Source organism: Coturnix japonica, chromosome Z, assembly GCF_001577835.2.
Source record: "Coturnix japonica isolate 7356 chromosome Z, Coturnix japonica 2.1, whole genome shotgun sequence".
Classification (NCBI taxonomy): domain Eukaryota; kingdom Metazoa; phylum Chordata; class Aves; order Galliformes; family Phasianidae; genus Coturnix; species Coturnix japonica.
The window spans coordinates 23106450-23128070 of NC_029547.1; the positions used below are offsets into that span (position 1 = coordinate 23106450).

At 38.8% G+C, this 21621-nt stretch overlaps 1 protein-coding gene across 1 annotated transcript in view; it reads right to left on the reverse strand.

Moving 5' to 3' along the window:
• Positions 1–21621, reverse strand: part of MAP1B (microtubule associated protein 1B) — a 65633-nt gene that overhangs the window by 15808 nt on the left and 28204 nt on the right. Inside the window, exons 3-4 of the mRNA XM_015848840.2 lie at positions 6100–6182; positions 2731–2871 (exon numbers count right to left, since the gene is read on the reverse strand). Of these exons, the coding sequence (XP_015704326.1) occupies positions 2731–2871; positions 6100–6182 (224 nt within the window). The remainder of the gene's footprint in view (positions 1–2730; positions 2872–6099; positions 6183–21621) is intronic.

The window sequence follows — 21621 nt, forward strand, 5'->3', positions numbered from 1 at the left end:
GGCACAGATGAAACTACTCCTGGTGAGGAATGTTAAAAATAAGAAGGAATTCCACAAATACATCAGTGAGAAAAGACAAGCCAAAAAGAGCGTACCCTCTCAGATAAATGAGAAGGAAAGACTAGCTACAACAGACATGGAGAAGGCTGAAGTTGCCTCTTCACTGGCAGCCAGGCTTCTTGAATCACTTATGTTCTCAAACCTCACATCCCTGAACCTCTAGGTGAATACTGGGTGAGCAAAATCTCTCACACTCTAAGAGCAAATTTGAGACCACCTCAAGAGGCTGAACATGTATGTATAAGTCTATGGGGATGACATGCATCCACGAGTCCTGAAGGAGCTGGCTGATGTGGTTGCTGAGCCGCTGTACATAATATTGAAAAATCATGACCAACAGGTGAAGTCCCAGGTGACTCCCACTTTCAAGAAAGGAAGACCCAGGGAACTACAGGCTGGTGAGCCTTTTGTCTCTGCCTGGGGAGAGCACAGAGCAGATCCTGCTGGAGGACATGTCAAGGCACACATTAGATTAGCAGATGACTCGAGACAGCCAACATAGCTTTAACAATGGCAGATCATGCCTCTGGTGGCATAGATGATGGACTGATTGATGTAATCAGTGGACACAGGAAAGGCAACTGGACTTCTGCAGGGCCTTTCTTTGATACCACATCCTCACATCTAAATTGGAGAGAGATGAGTTTGCAGCGTGGACTATTTGGTGGATGAGGAATTGTTTGGACAGTCATAGCTAGAGGGTTGCTGTCAACTAATCTATGTTCAGATGAAGGCTGGTCACAAGTGGTGCCTCCACATCCTTATCAATTGATTGAGTGTACCCACAGGAAGTTTGAAGATGACACCAAGCTGAGTGGTGCAGCTAAAACAATAGAAGGAAGGAATGCCATTCAGATGGACTTCGACAGGTTCAAAAAGTGGGACCATGTGAACTGGACAAAGTTCATCAAGGCCAAACAAGGCCAAGTGTAAGATGCTGCACTTGGGTTGGTGCAATCCCATGTATATATATACAGCCTAGGAGAAGAACTCATTGAGAGCAGCCCTGATAAGAAGGACTTGAGGGTACTAATGGACAAAAAGCTGGACATGAGCCAGCAGTGGGCAGTTGCAGCCCATAAACCAATTGTATCCTGGGCCACATCAAGGGAGGGCTGGCCAGCAGGGTGACTGTCCCCCTCTATTCTGCTCTTACAGGGTCCCACCTGGAGTACTGTGTCCAGGCATGGAGCCAACAGCACAAAATGTGGAGCTGTTGGAACAGCTCCAGAGGAGGGACACAAAGATGATCAAAGGGTTGGAGGATTAAAGGGTTCCTGTCCTATGAAGAAAGGTGGAAGTGGCTGGGTTTGTTTAGCTTGAAGAAGAGAAGACTCCAGGGAGACCTCATTGTGGCCTTCCAGTACTTGAGGAGAGCTTATAAGCAGAAGGCAGAATGTCTTTTATATGTCCTCATAGTGATAAAACAAGGGGGAATAGCTTTTTAAACTGAAAGAGGGGAAATTTCTATTGGATTATGGGGGAGTAAGTTTTCACTAGAGGATAGCGAGGCACAGGAACAGGTTGCCTAGAGAAGCTGTGGATATCCCATCCCTGGAGATGTTCAAGGCCAGGTTGGATGAGCTCCTGGGCAGCCTGATACAGTAAATGGCGACCCTGCCTGCAGGAGGGCTGGAGCTAAATAATCTTTAAAGTCCCTTCCAATCCAAGCCATACTAGGACTCTATCATTTGCCCCTAGTTTTGTATTTAGTCCGATGTGTTCTTTCTTAGACAGAAGTGCATGGAGTTCACGTTTACTATTTAAAAAAAGTGAATGCAAACTAAGAGTGACTTCTAAGGATCAAATGCATTTCAAAGAGCAGGAATCCAGTTCTTCAACAAGCTTTACAACCATATGCTGAACACCTTTGTTTTGTGAACACCATCAAATGAATACAATAAAGTCATACTCGTGCAAACTTCACTTTTTCAGTGCTGAACTTTCAAATATTACTCCACTGAAATTCTCCTCATTAATTTTGGGAACGAAAATCCTATGGATGCAGCCATATAGTTTGTTTAAATATATGACTTGCACAACAGCCAAATTAAGTGTGACAGCTTGTTTACTGTAGGTTCCTGCCCCATGGGAGCTTTCAGACACAGCACATTAAACAGGACAGCTAACTAACAAGCCATGAAACAAACAGCATTAAACATTGGTACACTTTATATTTTTGGTTCATAACAATGGCAACATTTACAGATTTCACCAGCCAAATTTTAAACACTACAGTAAAGAAGCCAAGCAGAAAGGTGTGCAAAATACTACAGCTGTACAGACTGCCTCTGTTCTATTTAATATCACCTATGGCTCAGCTGCCAACAGGCAAGAGCCTCTGTCAAATTCAATGTTACATCTTTGTGTTTGCAGCTTAGACAAATCACCTGTACATTTCAGGAACAACTCTGTTTCCTTTTATTGTGAAAGGTTAGTTGGTTTTCTGTTTCTCAAAGTTAAAACTTATTTCTCCAAATTACAATGCAATTCTTCATGTAAACAACCCACATACAAATTAAACTAAATGAAACAGATATTCTGGAAAAAAAGCCCATAATGAAGAATAAAAAACATCATCATGAGACTGTCAACACTAACTTAATACATAATGTCATTTTTGATGTTCTTGAAATCTGTGCCATCAGATGAACATGAGTGGAAGCGTACCTCTTGATCTGTGAAAATCTCAATGAAGTTCTGGAAGGAGAATGATCCTGACTGAAGAATGAGTTCTCCTGTGTTTTCAAAACACTGTCCAGTTAGCACAAGGAGCTTGTGTCTTGCAGCATCTGTGATCATCAAACGCACCTAGAGTGAAGGAGAGAAACAGATCAACCATGGGAGTTATCATGTACATTCCTCTCAGAAAGTTCAGTTTACCCCACTTAATTTCACAGATTTCACAGCAGTATTCCTGGACTTCTGAAACATTATTGCTACATGTCTGCTAATAAAAGACAATGATAAGGGAGCAAAAGGAGGCATAGTAAGTGATTAGGCAGAATCAAACTAAAAGCACCGGAAAAAAAAGCAGGGAGCAGAGTAGACTGTTATTAACTTTGCTTGACTCTCAGTACAGCCAGTAGTAACTTCTGTTTCTGCCTACTTAACTGCGCACTAATAATAATCCATACGCTCACTGTAGCTCTATTCGCTAAACTCAAATTGAAAAATAAAAATAAATAACACCTCTGTAAGATCCTATACTGTTGAGTAAACTGTTTGCAAATATATCAGAAGTTTTGCCCATCATTGAATAATGAATTCAAAATAAAGTAAAACGTGCATTTCAAGTTTGGTAATTCCTCTGTTCAGTGAGAATTAATTTAAAACAGAATACAGATTTTGGAATAAGGCTATTCAGATATAAAACTAAATGAGAAGAGTCCATCTGAAACAACTACACATGTAGATACTGCATCCAAACTCCATCTCCATGGAGATGACATAATCACCTCGGCACTCCTACCAAGCCATTCTTTCAAATTCATATATTGACTGTTAAGCAATCAGTTGTTCTGAATAATTCCTTCTCACGCCAGGGAGGCTGAGCCAGAAAGTCTCGATCTAAATCTCTGCCGAACAGCTCGTGTTTTCAGTACAAGTAGAAAGGAGACACTGAAGAGTTTGTGTCTGAAGGAAGACGATTACCCTTACCTTCATTGCCCTGACTTTAAGCAGCAGAAAGTTTCTTTAATCAAACACAGGACTAATGCTGGTTGATCAGTAATTGCACTAGATGATTATAAATTCAACAGCATCCATCTGGATCAAGTCTATCTATTTCTATTTCACAAAATAATGTAGATAAGTGCAGTGGGGAGTATGATGTGTGTCCTGTAACCCTATCTGTTTTAGTTGTATTAAAACTACAAAAGAACTGTTTTCCTCTGCTGTCTTTTCTCTCATTGCTGGCAGCAGCTCCAGGCAGTTTGCCAGGTTATGTATAAGCTCACCAGTTTTCTAACAGCAAAATTATTTCCTGACTTGTGAACCAGTCATACATGACTGTCACATAATTCCCCTTCAACCTATTTTATTAATTGATGGTTCTGCGGAATAAATTGGTTGTGCAGAGATAAGAAACTGTGGCAGGAAAAAAAAAAAAAAAAAAAAAAAAAAAGGCAAATAAATGCTTTCAGATTGCAAAGAATAACATGTTATACATACAAAAGGACTTCCAGAGACACATTAATTCGGTGTCTGGCTGTAATCAGGGCATTCTGAGGGACTACCAGAATTTAGTCTGCTGATTTCAAGACATTCCAAAAAAATAAAAAATAAAAGTATCACAAAGTTGATGATTCCTTTCAACTTTACCCTTGGTTGAAGTCCCAGATTGTTAAAAGAAAGTGAATGGCAAAACAGAGCCTCAGCCAAAAGCAGATTACGTATGGTCGAGCTGTGGGAGTATTATGGTAATGGAACAGGGTTTTTAAAAAAATGAAGGAACTGTTAACAGAGCTTTCAGAAATTTGTTTTCTTAGGGCAATTCTCTCCTTTTGGGCTTCTGCCTTTTGTGAGCCAGCTGACAGAACTCGGTAAGAGCTGCGGGCAGAGCCGTGCTCAAACTACCACCAGTACACCTGTCACCAGCCTAATTAGCAGAAGTTTGTTCTAACATCTTTCATCTTTGTTTTTCCTGAACCTACAGATTCAGTTTCTTCTTCTGATGAAGTCAGACCTCTGTGGTATATCACTGTCTCCTGAACTGCAAGCTGGAAAACTTTTGAAACTCGGTTTTCTATTTGCCACAATGGGCAAAGGGTGTCTCTTTCAATCTTCATTGTAATTCTCCTAACTCTTTCTTATCGTCTCTTCTGGCTTTTGTCCAGTGAGAGCCTTATTTAGCCAGCCAAGGTAAATCTCAGCTTCTAACTTCTGGCTGTGACCAGCTTGGCGTGATGAAAGCAAAGCAAAGATTGCCTCCCACAGTCTAGTGGGGGGAAATTAATGGTAACCCAGCCAAACATATTCCTGAGCCAAAGGAGTAAAGCCAGGGTTCAGAAGTCATTAACTGGCCTCAGATCATGTTCTTCCATGCAGTCACCCAACAAAAGAAGACAAGCAACAGCGACAGAAACAGCATTTCCCTGCTGCTGGCAGTTGCTTCTGCACACACTTTAAAGCTTTTTACTCTGAAAGCCTGAATGTATTAAAGACAATCTTAAAAGAGCTGCCTTTCCTCTAATGCAACGTAATATATTTTCACATATAATCTTTAAGTCAATTCATCTGCCACTTAACTAAGGTGGATTAGTTACTTTTAAAAACTTTTAAAACTTAAAAATTTCATTTGCTTCAGTGTGTTTCCTCCAGTTGGTAAAAACAAACAAACAGATTCTTTTACAAAGTACTGTTAAGTGGAGATGCTTCATTTCTCCAAAGGAATCATACTATGTCAGTGTTTCCCAGTACCAGCAAGCACTACAGTTATCCCTGTTTCTCCAACCTTCAGTCCCACTAGACAGACTTCTCCATTTTGTCTTCAAACTCCCTGCTTAGTCCTGCAGCTCTAGTAAGTTTTAAAGAACTGGCACTACCAAGAGTCCACAAATCACATCACAAGCCCTTTGAAGGGCAGATCATATAGATCATATTAGAGTCAACACTACATACACTGCATTTCTCCTGAGATTTAAATTTGTCTCAGGGCACCTTGTTTCCTGTCAGGCTTTTTTTTTTTCTTTCTTTTTTTTTTTTTTTAATGTGTAAAGTAGATGTCCAGAGCTATCAGCAGTAGAAGAATAGAAGAAAAACAGATGTAGTTTCATCACTGGTGCATCTTCTTCCTCAGGAAGGGAACTTGGTGCATTATGAGGAAAGGAGTGCTAGGATCAGCTATCTGCTTCTGTCCTACACCTCTGACATTTTACCACTAGTCCAGGAAACTAGAGAGAAAATCAATGGATGGCTGACAGTGTTGATGATATTTACTCCTAATGTTTTTTCATCTACATCTAGGACCTACTCTCACCCTGCCAACCTAACAGAGTTTTTATGACCTAACTAGTGAAATATTTCTGAGTGACTTACCTCAGTACTAACTGCTTCATCTGAGGGATTGATCAGGACTACAGTTTCTAAGACGTCACTTCTGTGGTGAAGAATTTTCTGACCTGCAATCACAGAAAGAAATAACAATATTAATAATAATAATAATAATAATAATAATAATAATAATAATAATAATAATAATAATAATAATAATAATAATAATAATAAATAAAATAAATAAAAAAACTAAATTAAGGAAACCATGCACCAGGGCTCAAACCAGTTCTTTCCATCAGCAAGCTACAAGCTTCCTTGTGACAGCTCCCTGGTTCCCCACAGACACTGAACAGGCTGATGTTTTCAGAATTTCCAGAAATTGAAGGTAATGGAAATACACCAACAACAGTGGGTGTTGTGCCTTTACAGTGTTATTCATCCTGGTGCCACTGAGCTGCTGTGATCAGGGAGTGGGGTAACTATCACCAGCAGAGAACCTGGGCATGTGTTTTCAAGGACATAACTTCACTCTGCCAGCAGCACATTGAGCAGATCCCAGCCCCCCAGCAGCACCAAACTAACCAGGTTCGTTACAGCTGAAACCCAACCTGGCAAAAATCCCCTTTCAGCCTTTTCCCTAATGTTCTCTAACACTGGGACACCGAGAAAAATCCCTGACAGGATGGTCTGACACTTGCCATGCTGCCCTGCCATAGTGCTTCATCTCCCTGCTTGCAAAAACTGTAACCAGCAATGTTAGGCAACAAGGGTGAAGAGACGTGCATAATAACAGCTAGCTCCTGAATGAATAACGTCTGGGCAGTTTTGGTGCACCGCACAGCCTGCTGGCGCTCATACTTAGTAGTTAGTTTGTCTGTGTATTTAATAGTGATATTCATCTGACTGTGTGGATGCCAAAAAAACACAACAGGACTCTTGACATTTTTTTTATTTTTTTTCTTATGGTAATTGGCAAACCCTTATCAGCATCTCTTTCTGTGAGAACTGCAGTGAGATTAATTAGCAGCTGTTTTCTCATTCAGAAACTCAGACTGGTAATTAGTTCAAAACCAGAATAGCTTTCCCTTCCAAGCAAACCACACAGTATAATATTAATTAATTAAAATAATTAATCGTGCTTGGAGGAAAGTAGGGAGGGAACAGAACAAGTCACCTATTTGCCAACTTAAAAAAAAAAACAACAAAACTCCCCTGTAAAGAGATTTAAAATAACAAGTGCAAGAACAGTGATAGTGAAAAGAGCTCTGCATTCCTGAAAACACAAGAGCAGCATCAAGGCAGTCTGAGAGGGTGGGTTGCCAGCCTTTCCCACACAGCCCTGGCCCCTTCCTCTGCTTGTCCTGCACCCTCCTCCTTGCTCTGAGCTCACCAAGGTCTCTATTCACTGCATCTTCTGCTGTTGCTCTAGTGAAGCTCTGCATTTATAAGCGTAACAGCTTGCAATCCAATGATCGAAAGGAGGAGGAAAAAAAACCACACACACACGCAAAAAAGAATGCTCTCAATTAAAACGTGAAATGGGGTTACTGCTTATTTTCTTTTGCTTGACAGCGCCCAGGGACTTGTGGATAAAAATCAAATCCATTTAAAGAAACCTATTTTTCTTACAACCTGTGGCTTTTCATGTACTTATTTGAAAGGAGACAGACTGCATATTATAGAAGGGGAGGAGGACAGGTCTCCCTCTGCAGCATCCAGTTCTGGCATTAGCCTTTGTAATTCAGTTATTTTAATAGGTCTGCTTCCTTGCCTAACAGGAATTCATAAGTAAGGTTACATTCAGTAAAACATCCAGATGGCTCTGTTACACAGACTCCTTCAGAACATGCCCTGTGATCAGATATTTTAGTTACTATACAGGCTTCTGTCAAAAGGAGAGATTGAAAACAGTTTACTGAATCTAGTCCTTAGTGTTGGGAAGGAAACAAAAGAAACTGTCACCCTCTAGCTGCCACAGAAATTTCTCATGTTATAGCTGATGATACAGAACACATACTTTGCTTCAGGCCAAACTAAGCCTCATATAAGATTAGATGTTAACACATTAAACCTATCTGGAAAAGAAATGCACTCAGCCACATGCAAAGTTTAACAAAGATAGTACCCCCCCCACTCAACATACTGACTTGGGTCTTCACTGACGTGGCTCCAAGCCACATTTTAGATGGGATAGAACTGACCTGAGGAGCAACAATGCTTGCTGACCATCACTAAAGGTGGTTACTTACTGTGAGTTACTAAATTATAGATGGAGTGGGAGAACTGGGGATGTGCTCTGAATTAACCCTGCCTGATTTTTACAGCCTATTTCTATCCTTATGTTAGAATGGTTTTGTGACATGATAGAGAAGAAGCAAAGAAGTTTCTAGATTGCACAGTAGTGTTTGGGTAGCCAGATTTTATCCACCTTTAGTTTATGGAAGGCAAGACTAAATCCTATTTAATTATTCAAGAAATAAATATTAATTCCGTTTGGGAGAAATATAAGTATCCGTTCATCATCAGTTTAAGATTCACATTACAAATAGATACGAATAGAGTCATGGAAGCTGTTTGACTCAGAATCAGTCCAATAGAGTAGAGAAGCAAACAGCACGTGACAGTTACTTCATCCCAGAATCATCCCAGTTCCTGTGGCCATAGGATCTCACAGATCGCTACTTGACCAAATATTGATGATATCTATACTAGTATTATCAAGATCAGTATTGCCTCTAGGGAAGTGACTCAATAGGTTTCTAACTTGGTCTTTTCAGGCTAATCAAGCAGCTTGATCGTGGGACCCACTTTCAATAGGGACTACATCACAGTTAATTTTGTGCAAACACAACATATCAGTGAATAGTAAGGGAAAGCAAGTAAGTGCAGCTTTTGAGTCCCTTCGAAGCAAGGACCACTACTGACACTCTTCTCATTGGCTTTGACTGTGCAGCACCTGCCCAGCATACTTTAGGCAACATGCTACTCAACAGAATAGTTCCCATCAGCCCTTCTCAATAATGAGGATGGACGCAAGCATTCCCTCACTCCCACCATGGCTATCAAATCATGTCAAATTCAGAACAACTCATCCGTATAGAAAGCAGAACAATCTTTTCTGTGGTGATTCTTGGAGAAAGTGCAACGGGAGAACACCTTCTCTCTGCTGATAATCATCATTTCATGCCTGAACTAACATTCAGATGCAACTCTTCAGCAAACTTCAATGTCTTTTCTATTTCATTGTAAAATACTTCAAAGTATTGTTTGTCTTTCACATTAACAGTATGCTATGCCAGTTAACTACCCTGGTGGCATTAGCAGATGGCACAGCTTGCAAGGATTCCCAGTGAAACTTCTCACAAGCCTTGAATAGGCACCGAACTTCTTGCAGCTGGAAATGTTTAGTGCTTTGTGATTGCAAATAGCAGCAATGCCCACAACTCCCTAGCTGCTTGCCTCTTGTGGAGTAACTTCCGTACACTGAGAAGAGGAAAGATCCTTTGAAATGAGCCATGAAACATTAATTTCTAGAGTTCTTGAGAAGACATCTTAACAGAAAAATTCTGAGAAAAAGACATTTTCCCAACCAGGCAATACTGCATTTGAGTAGCAGCAATGCATAATGTTTTTCCTCAACATTTCTGGGTACTGATGGCAGAAAAGGTTAGTATACTTTAGTTCCTATTCAGGACAAGATCCTGTTTATTGTTATTAGAGACACAGTCATGTCTTAAAAACTTTAGTACCAATGGCTTTATGTCCATGTTAAGCAAGAACTGGATGACTGAAAAATATAACTAGGTAAGGATTTTACACATGTCAATGTATTAAGCTTCAAGGCAGGCTTGTCTGAAGCACTAAGGTCAAAGCATGGGCAAGTCAGACACTTTTTTATATTTATTTTAATAGAAGAAAATATATGAGGGGAAAAAAAAAAAGAAAAGTGTAGAACATGTAAAAACTGAAGTAACAAATAGCCTGAGGCATACAACAAGATGTCAGTGCACAGTATTTGAGCCACTAAGATTCTGATAGACTATCAGGGTAGGCCAGTCACTTTTCTGGAAAGCAGTAACTGATGTTAAAGAGTCATCTCAACCACCGTGTTCAGATTTACGAAGGTTACTGGGAGGTTATCATATCCTTTGTATGTGATCCATTTAAAGTAATAAATTACTTTTGAGCTTTTTGCCTAGCAAACAATAGTGCAATAGCCCTTACCTTTTCAGTAACTTCAAACTGCTAGTTGTTTCACTTTATTTTCCAGTGGGATTTCAAAAAGGTCATGACAACCTTGTGATCAGCACGGTTTCTTTGTGCTATCAACAGCATATTCTGACTTCCAAGTGACTGGTTATCGAGTGGCTGCTATTTCTTATACTAACTGAACACATCCATTTTTCTTGCTTTCAATACAGAAATCAACAAGCACAAATTAACAAACAGCACTGTAATTGTGACCAGCCCCTAAACCTTCTGGCTGTCAACCTGAAAGCATGATGTTGCAAGAATGCAAGACCTTTACGTCAAGGAGGATAGATAGGATAGATTCACTGCCCAGTGGCAATGGGCAATGGGCTTGATGTAACCCAATGACTTCTTACATCTAAGTGAGTGCAAAGAAGGGGCAATCACTTTTACCAGCAAGAACTCATTGATTTGTAGGACTATCAGAGTACTTTATACATTTCTGCATTAAAAAAAAAAAAAGCATTCTGGCTAGGATGCTGAACTGCTGTGACAGCTGTGAACAAAGAGTCAGTTCTGCTAACATTGCCGAGCCGTCTGACAGTGACGAAGATTTAGAAGAATGACACTGACTGTAAAGTGTTACTGTTTTCCTTGTAATTATTAAAACCTGTTCGGTTAGGTTAGGTTCAGATTGAAATGTAATATGATGTACTTTTTAATAGAGAATTAAGTGTAATCTCTGCATTTAGGTTCTTGCTGATCTGCTGGACTCTGAACCTCGCGGTGACTCTGCAAGAAGTGTGAATCCCTGCCTTACCTTCTCCTTCTGAATATAAATTGAATTCATATTCAGGTTTCAGATGGTTCAGTGCCAACTTGGTGACAGCAAAGCGCTTTTCCTACTTAGCTCTAACTTGCAACAATTATTAACTACAAGCCCTGAGAGGCAGTATTCTGCAGCATATTGTTTTTAGGATATTTAAGATTACTCCTTTGTGATGAAATAATAGTAGTTAGATATAATTTCATCTTAGTTCTTGGATGAGTCTTCATCCATCAGATTTCATTTGAGTTTATACTTCTAGGTAATAATACTGTCCTGTACATAGAAGGCTAGACAGAAGGCAAACAGTTCCCAGCACATGAAGCCAGCCACCCTTGCCTAAGACTGTCAGCAGCAGTCAAGGAAAGAAAGCCAACCCCTCTGCATGAACATTCATGGCCAGGTTCATATCTTTTGCCTCGAACTTCAGTCTCTGATAATTCTAGACTTATGAGCTGAGACATTCTTGGAGCTGCTGTAAGCATTTCCCCACATCAAAGAGCACAGGGAACTCCATGTCTCCCACTGAAGTCTCCTGGAGTGAATTCAGTACATTAAGTCACATCTTCATGCACCTCATTGATCAGCAGACTAATTGTATCAACTCTACACATCACATATTGATTTCCTGCACCCTATCCCAACTTTATGAGACATCTAATTTGCTGTCAAACTACAGTCATTCATCAAGGAGAAGCAAAGTGCTGGCCTTTCACTCCCATCTGGTACTGTCAGGAGCAAACTGCTACCCTCAGCTGTCATCACTCACCTTCAGAAACAGGATTTTTCATGTAATTCTTCATGTTTTATAATTTCAGGGCTCTAATGATGACTGCTAATGTGCCAAAAATCTCTTCTGAACAAGGAGACATTACTGTAAGTGCTCTGAGACAAGCTGAAGCAAATCAGCCTAGAGCACAATAAGTAAAAGCTTATGTATTACATTCTTAATGCCTACATAAATAAGTTTACTGGACAAAAAGAGGACACATCACAGAAACATAACTAAGTCACTTATGGCTTTCATTACTCATTTCACTGATGCTATGAGTGAAACTAGAATCAAAGACAGCTCAATAAAATCAGAGCCAAAGAGAATAAGAATACACCTCCTGTTTATATACTGCACTGACAACAGTAGTGGAGCCCAATGTTCCCGAGAAATGGCTTCACCTTTGACTTTGCTTAAGGAAGAATATAACCAGTAGCCAATCAGCAGCAGCACCAAGCTGCTCAATGAATTCACCTTCCAGCACTAAAATTTGCTAGCAAAAGGGAAAAAGACAAGCCATTTTATGAAGAAAGCAGCTTATCCTTGCCAATTCCAACCAACATTTAAAGAATACTAAAATATTTTAAGAAGTAGTTGCAACGATGTTCTTTGAGTGAGTGTCTGCCCTTAATCACTGGAATCCTTCTTTCATTACAAGACCAAACGTTCAATATCCACTCTAGGATAACAAAATATTGCCAGTGACTAAGATTCCATACTTTCAGAGGAACTACGTAGTATCCCAATCAATTGTTGCAAGGATACCAGGCTTCTAACAGCAGTTTTTACTTTCTTTTTTGATGCTCAGCTGTTGCTACAGGCAGAAATGGCTGTTCCTGAACTTTGGCACTTCTATTTTTTTGTGTGTGTGTCTCTGGACTATTTACAGTCCAATAGGTGGGTAAAGCTCACATCCCAGAAGCCTTGTCCAACACTATTTGGACACATAAATTCACATAAATTCAGTGAGAGGACTGCAAGCAAAGGTCATTAATTCAAACTGGCATGGCTATGGAGTTACGCTTCATAGTCAGGTGGCAACAGTGTAAGAAGCATGGCCTCTTACGCAGGTGAGCACAGCTTTGTGACTCTACTGCAAGAAATGACACCCTTCAATTGCAGGAACAGAGTGGTGTTTAAAGAGCAGTGCAATTTTGTATCTGGGCAAAAAGAAAGGGAAGAGCAACCAGGCACTACTGAAAGGGCATGGCTGCAGAACAAAGGAAGGTGTGGGGACAACTGTGAACATTAGTCTGGACATTACAAATTGTGTTAACCCTGAAAACACACAGCCCAGTGTGTGGAACCAGAGCCTGTGGGGCTTGAGCTGTGGTCTGTACTATAGTATTGTGGTGCACTGCTGCCTATTGTAGCCTGGCTGTAAAAATCCAGGTTCTTCAATATATAGAAATATGTATTTTAGGAAAAAAAAATATATAGAGAGATATATCCTCAGAAAGAGTGCTGAGGCATGGGAACAGCCTGCCTGTGGAAATGGTGGAGTCATCGTCCCTGGAGGTGTTCAAGAACTATGAGGATGTGGTAATGAGGGACATGGTTAGTGGTCATGGTGAGGTTGGGTTGACAGTTGAATTTAATGATCTTATTGGTCCTCTCCAATCTTCAGGATTCTATGACTCTATGAATGGTTATTTACCAGAAGGCCATGAAATGTCTCTGACTATGTGAACTGCCTTGCTCAATAGGATGGCTGTACTCAGTGTGCTTTGACCTTAATAAATCATGTGTCATTTCATTTTCAAGGCAATAAGAAGCACTTACTGATGCTTCATAGAAATAAAACACACAGTATTTGAGATTCACAGTGGCTTCCTGAAATGCATATTTTAATCTTATTTAGGCATATTTCCATATATTGGCTTCATAGATTAGAAATTAATTTTATCATTTGAACACATCTGGTAGGTATGGAAGCATTTTAACTCCATAAAATAGAGATAAGGAAACAATTTTCAGGGTCATACAGAAACAGAAATCTGAATCTTTAGAAGCCAGGCAGAATGCTTTGGCTACACAATCCTTTTGGTTCTTCTGGGTACATCAGTATATTGTTGTGCTTTACAAAATACCAAACACTTAGAAAGCTATGCATAATGGATTATTTTTTAGAAGTCTCCTTAAGTCACCGTTAACTACTTTCCACAGCTGAAATTCTTCTGTAAACCATGTCCCTGGCTATTAAGATATTATTTAACAAATAATAGCTTTATCATTCCAGACATTGGAACTCTAGCTACAAATGGCAGCAGAAAAGAGAAAACAGCATCCCCTGAATTTAGCGAGAGATTTGGCAGGGGCCATCTAGCAAAACCATATGAATTTAATCTTTTCTTCTCTTAGAATTTGTACCTCATAAACTTGATACAAGCAGGCAGGCAAAATGTAAGCAGTGGTCTTGAGTTCCATATTTCCATTACAAGTAGTAATCTTAAAAAGCTGTCAGCAGCTGGTTAGAAAGTTAATGATATGCATGCTCTGGTCAACCCTGTATAACAATGTAGGCAGCAATCTTTTCACTGACTCATACCAATCTCTCTCCTGCCCTTAAATTTTAAATGTACAGAAAATGGCAAGGGCAGCTCTAAGATGCGCTGCAGAACTGATGAGTAGATTTGGAGCTTTAGTTTTCAGCTGCGCAGCATATTGCTCTGGTACTGCATAGAAATTGGCAGCCAACACACGCTGACTAGAGACTGCAGTGGTGCAGAGAGCTGACTCATCATCCTGAAGGTCATAAAAACTCTGCATTCAAGCCTGCCTTTGGGAGCACTACTAACCAGGGAAAAGAGAACTGTACATCAGATCTATTCCAGAAACAATCTTTTCTGTCTACAGTGAAGGACATTTCTTCTTCTACCACCAGAAAATACCCTGGACCCAAAAACTAAAGTAACCATGAGCAGAGAAGTTGATTTCCCAGTGCAATTGCTTCTGCAATAGTTGCAACAATGTGATTTTCAACTTTGCTGAGATATTCAGAAAAAGAATCTCTCCTTCAAACCCTAGGTTGGAGTAACTGTCAAACAGCCAAAGAAAATCTTATTTGGAAAAAAAAGTATGACTTCTTTCTCAATACCTCTGTGGCTCATTACCTCACACTCCAGAGTTCACTAAGCAGCACCATGTATCATAATTCATGGGAACAGTTAGAAGCATGTGTGTTCTTTTGCTATAATGAGCACCCAGTATATGCACAGCACTACAAACAAAACGGCTTGCTAGGCTGTTAAGAATGCTACGCAAATTTGTGCATCAAATAGAAAGTGACTGCAACTACTGGAGGGGAGAAAGACACACACACACACATACACAAAAAAACAAAACAAAAAAAAAAACCTCATAAGATTAATTTTAACAACTTCTTAAAATAAAGCATGATTGTGCCAATCTTTTATTAAACAACATGGTGTCTAGCACAAGTCCAAATGAAATCAATAGGAAAATTGCCAATGAGCTCAATGAGGTTTGGAAGAATTTCTCTAATTACAAACGCATTCTGCTGAAAACAAGACAGGATACGTCAGCATTATGTTTCTCCTTAATGGAATTTAAGCAAGTAGCCAAGATCCTTGTATTAAAAAAAAATAAAAACCTGTAAAATGTACTCCCTTTCTAATAACACGGTTGCTAAAGCTTCATTTTAACATTCTTTTAATGGTTACCTCCCTGTCCTGCAGTGCTGGGCCATGCCTTTTTTGCCCACATCATCCTGACTACTAGAGAAGGGAAATTTTTCAGGAGTTTCTTCCTCTTCTCTGCAGCACTATGTGCAGAAGCTTGCTTGAACTTCTCCACAACTCCCAACTTCATGTGGAAAATGGAACACAAAGTGTTAGGGAAGAGCTCATACATGCAAAATGTGCAGCAAAAGGATGCATATAAAAATGACGTACTAATGGGCTTTAATCACTATGGCAGCTGAAGTCAAAAACATCACTGCAGTTAAAATCCTCTAGGGGATATTTCTGGTCTTGGGGGTTGTTCCTGCAAACGCAACTTAGTTTATCAGCTGTCTCTGTTAAATTCAGTCAATTCTTAAGACAATGTATAGGGGTTCTTCATGTGGGGAATCCATTCCTTCCCTCCAGGAGGTTTTCTTTGATGTGTACTTACTACAGAATTAAAGTTTCTCAGTCTGCATATAGTTTCTATCCTTCCATTTCAGTTGAGAGGAGAATTTCATTGGTGTGGCGTCCCATTAATAATGAATGACAGATCTGTTTTCAAGCACTAAGGGCTGCTGAAGCAAGCCTGGCACTCCAGACCAGACACTTAATTTCTCATATATAACATTATTTATGGTTGAATCAACCTTGAGCTTGCCAATCAATACATTTGCTTGGGAAACAAATGCCAGTTTGCAACCAGCTCTTGACACTTTTGCTGTAATATTTATTAAGTAAAATAATAATTCTAGGTTGTTTGCCAAAATAATACTCTAAATGTAATTCACCTAATGATGCTATTTGAAAGGACATTGTGTTCTGGTCAAGTTCCTCTTTCACATGTAACCTTATAGATTGATTGCTGTTTCCAGAACAAACTGCAGAATTATAATAGCTGTGTTACAGAAGAAAATCTGCATTTTTGAATGCTTGATTTTACTTTTATGAGCTATGGAAATTTCTAAGTCTTTCAAACATACTAATTTACCAGCTGTGGAATATCCCTGAGCCTCTGCAAACACTGTATAACCTAACAAGATGCCCTGCTTCTAAGCCCTTAATGAGAACTGGGTTTAAGCTTTTCCCTCGGCAACAATCCAGCTTCCCAGCTCCATGGGAGAATTTGCCCAAAGCTTTTATTTTGCTTCACATGTAGTCAGTGAGAAAAGAAAGAAGGAAAGAAAGACAGAAAGAAAAACAAAACAGACAAAATAATCAAAATAATCAAACCACCATGGAGATAAACAGTGGTATTAATCAGTTTCTGAGTTTGAATTCACCATCATATTCTTGTAGCATAAGCTTTTCTGGTTGGAAAGTGGAAGGGAATTGCTTTGCTCCAAAATGGAGACCTTGCTCTGACAAGTGGGATACTCACTGGAAAGCCTCAGAACACCTTAATTCTCCAGTTCTTTACTGGATGTGTGCATCCAGTCTTATACAAATTGCAAATGTAATATGCAATAAATTACTTCAGCATACAATGCAGTCAAGTACTATTAATTAATACAATATTAATGTTTTTATATTATATGTTAATTAATTTATATTATATGTTAATTAATATTAATTAACATATTATATATGTGTTAATTAATATTAATTAATTAATACTATTAATGAATACAAATATTCATGAAGAAGGAAATGAGAAAGCACACCTGCTAGAAATGTCTTTCATCACAATGTAAATTTCTTTTTGCTTTCTTTTCTGTAATTAAAACAATGCATAAAGTAGTCCCTCTAGTATTTGTCCTCACATTAAGCAATAATGTGCTTAAGAACAACCAGTTGAAACATAACACTAAATGAAAATAAACAACAGCAGTGCTATCCTGTGATTGGAATATCAAAAACAAGCAAGAGAGGGAGAAAGCAATATTTTTAGGAAATATGAACCTACATTATTGTGAAAAATCAATGCCTTTTAATACCTAAAATTAAAAAAATTGACAACACAATTACATTAATTATTGCTGTAAACTGAAGTATCTTAAGCAATACATGAACAGTGGAGATAGCTCATGTCCACTGGCACAGCACAAAGAAAAAGTACTTCTTATCAGAAGGGCTTGGAAATCAGAAATCAATGAACCAGTAAGCGTGACAGTAAAAGCTGGCCATTTCTATGACAAAAGGGGCAGAATTCAGAGGCCAGTCAGAAATCCAGCTTGGATTTTAGCTGTTGTTTCTTTTTTCTCTTTTCTGTCTCTGTTTATTCTCTTAATCTCTCCACATCAACTTAAATATGGGGGGGGGGGAAAAAAAAGGGAGGGGGGGAAAAAAGCCAAGAATACATCAACAGATTTACTTCTGAAAACACCTACTTTAATTTTCAAGCAAGCAAAGGCTCACCCTGTGGTGGAAAAGAATTTAACTAAATATGAGGTCTGTCCTATGTTCTGACCCTTGCAGCCAAGTCTTTCTGCCTTTTTCTAGATCTTCATTGTTATTTAGGAACCTCCACTCAGCCTTTATGCCTCAAAAATAGTAATCTCTGAAAATACTTAATAATTCCACCCACTGGGAATAGTCATCCAATTTTTGTCTGGTTCTTTGTGGAATTGTAAGAAACCTTGAGAACACCGCGATTCATTAAACTTTAAGGTCTATTCTTCCTTTTATGTGCATGCTTAACACCTATTAATGGCCAAGAGAGTTATGCGCATACAACAATGAAAGATTAAACTCTTCATTGTTTAAAATGTGGAGATCAGCACAGTGCTGCTTTAGGAAAAACCTCAAGGATATTGCAAGTACAACGCAGAGTAAATCTCATTACACACCACTAATAGCATTTGCGGCAGTGTTTGCTTCTTAAATCAACCATAGGTGACCACCTGGTGCCCTGTAACTGGAAGGCTGCTCCCTCAACACATGGTCCGACCAGTCTCTGCCAAGGAGATTAATCTGTAAGCTACTACGATTCTATTCTCCTGACACTTTCTCCCCCACTGAGAACAACATGTGTTTTATTATCAGTTTAAATATCTGAAACTGAAGTGTAGAGCATTTTAAATTATTTTTAGCTGTAGATACTTAAAACATCATTATTCTGTTGAGGTGAGAAGGGAGAATCATGGGTTCAGATATAGAGATGTTAATGTGGGAATGAGCATATTGTGATGCTTTTCAGCACAGTCTTCATGCAGGATGGATTTCTTGATCAGACTCACCTAGTACTTTCCAAAAGCATTAATTACTATTTTCAACTAAGTAATTAAAACAGGTTTTATCATCCAAATTCCACAATGCCATGAAAGAATATATATATATATATATATATATATATATAATGTTGGCAACCTTTGCTCTTTATTTGAAATTATGAAATCTAAAAAATTCAAACTTTAGCAAAAGACATTTGCACTAGGCACAAGATTAGAATTTATCTGGCTTGCATCCAGTTGCAATGATTTAGGACACAAGTAGGACGAGCAGCGATTACCAACTTTTTAAACAAATTTCATCTTTCTAATTACTTTTGGCAATTGACACCAACTCGCCTCCAGCAATGAACTGCCAAGACAAGACTTCAGAGTTAACTAGAGAAGAATATGAATTTACAAAACTGAAATCTATATATCTCTTGGCAGAACATTATTAAAATAGCTCATCTGTTGATATGGAGATAGAGAAATGAGGACTTAATTAGGAAGGAAACAATGAATAAATTAATGTTCTGTATTTTTATTTTGTATCCCTTGTTGGTGTTTTGTGTATATATGTTCCATCTAGAGATCTCATGGTTCACATTGATAACTAAGTTACAGCTCTTAATCAGTCTTTGGTAAACACTAGAGACATAAAGGTTCTATTTAAACTAACTGATTTAGGAAAAAAAAAGATTTTAAGAGAGAGAGACTGCCCACTATTTTTGGCCTAAAGGTGGTCCCTCCACTCCTTTTGCTTGTCTCTCCAGCAGGCTGCAGGCATTGCCATCACTTTGCACAAACTGCTCCTGGAAACATTCTCCAGCACCCCTCACATCTGGAGGACCTCAACTGTAGCCCTGTAGGTCATACTTTTGAATTAACTTCATGCTGAGTTTCCACAGATAAAATAATCAAGGAATATGGGAGGCAGAAAAAAAAAATAAATAAATAAAGTAAAACAGATCTTGGGAGTTTGATAACAACAGAAGTTGATATGCAGACAATCCAGAAAACATGAAAAAAACATCTCAGTTTTCACATGGGTGAGAATGAGGGACTAGTAAATTCGGTAGGGACAGTAAGAACAGTTTTATTGAAATTTTCTAAGAATAAATAAATTAACAATTAAAAAAAAAAAAACCTTCATTTTGATATATCTGGTCTCAAAAATTCCTGCTTTGTTTCTGCCCCAAAATTCTGCAGAATTTACAGCTGCAAAAAGTGGGAATTTGGCAGGACTCTGAGAGGATATTCACAGGCTTTAATAGGGTGCCCCAACAGGCACAATCGAAAGGAGACCTACTGCAAGATGCCTTCAAGAAAACCAGTTTAACAATCAAGAGAAAAAATACTTTCCTTATTCAGCTATGATGGTGTAATGCTGTGTACTGCCTAGGAATGGATATCTGGAGTAAACAAAATCAGTCGAGTCCAAAAGTTCAGTAGCTTTAAGTAAAACAAGTGTTGTACCAACTCAAACTGAATGTGACTTTTATGCCACGTCTGCCTTAAGGCCAATAGCATGCATTAGGACATGCATAGGTGGCATGAGGCAAGGCAACATCACCTTCGCACGCAAGGTAGGATTTTACTTTGTTCTCTTAAGAGAATTTTTTAACCTGTTTTTCAGGTTTTTTTTCATCTGATACATAAAATGAGTCTCTTCTGCAATATTCTGCCCACACAGTGACGCAGGATGTGCTCTATAACCCACACTCCTTGTTAATACAGAGTCCATGTTTGACTGAAGAAAACCACTCAGTCCTGATTGGTGTCTACTATTCTCATCCTCTGTTTTATAAGTACCTGGAAAAATAGAAGTACCCCATGATGATAAAATAACCCGTTGGGTACATTGGCTTCTCCACACAAGCCAAATAAAATGGGCTAGATACCATAGACTGCTACTCAACTTGTAATGCATCATTCCATGGGAAAAATTTTGTTCAATTTTAGCTAATATTCCTATACAGCTCTTAGTGAGCAAGGGATAAGTAATCATTTCTTTAAATACAGAGATTGCTTATTTTCTTTACTTGCCTAAGAAAAAGGGAAAGGTAAACAGGTTTACAATTATCCTCACCAGATACTGGGACTGTGTGGCTGGGTACACTTGGTACTTATCCAGAAGCTGCTCACAATACTGTTGTTACAGGAAAGAACCAGAAGAGAACCTACATTTTGTTCAGCCAGGAGTGGGGACTTTAGAAATAAATGAAGGCCCCTGTCAAGAAAAGCAAGTATCACCCATACAGAGTGCTTCCCACAACCTCCCCTGTCTTAATACCAATTAGAGGACCCTGAGAGCTGCAGGGCTCAGCTGTGTGCAGGTATCAGAATGGTGAGTAAATCTGTACCCATCATCTCCAGAGAAAGGCTTGTGAATAAGAGCTATGCTTTCCAATGCTTTAAGCAAAAATGTAGGAATAAAACAGACTAAGATTTCAAAATAATACCTCTGTCTCCTCTCCCTAAGGTTCCTCACATTCCTCATTTCCCACTCTTCATCAAGATTCCAGCATTTCCAAAAACTTTCCATTCTTATGTTTTTTCCAAATACCATGAGACAAGTATATCTGCTTTTGTTTCTGATTTAGAAGACAATGAAGCAATGGTTACTATCCAGTCAAATTCTAAGCACAGATAGGGTCTGGTATGAACATTAGACCACAATATTTCTATGTTCGACAGTAAACCACCCATAATTATATTTATAACTAGGGAAATATTTTCTCCCTTGTATGCCAAAAAACAAAAAAGAAAAATAAAATCAAAGAATCCCAAGAGAATTGGCACATTTATTTGCAAACTGTCCTTGGCTTGGTTGCTGTAACACAAAAGCACAAGTTCTCTGGCACAGCTCTCACTGTATACAGATTTAATCCATTTGCTGTTAGTGAATATTAAATCTTGATATGCAACTGTAAACACATC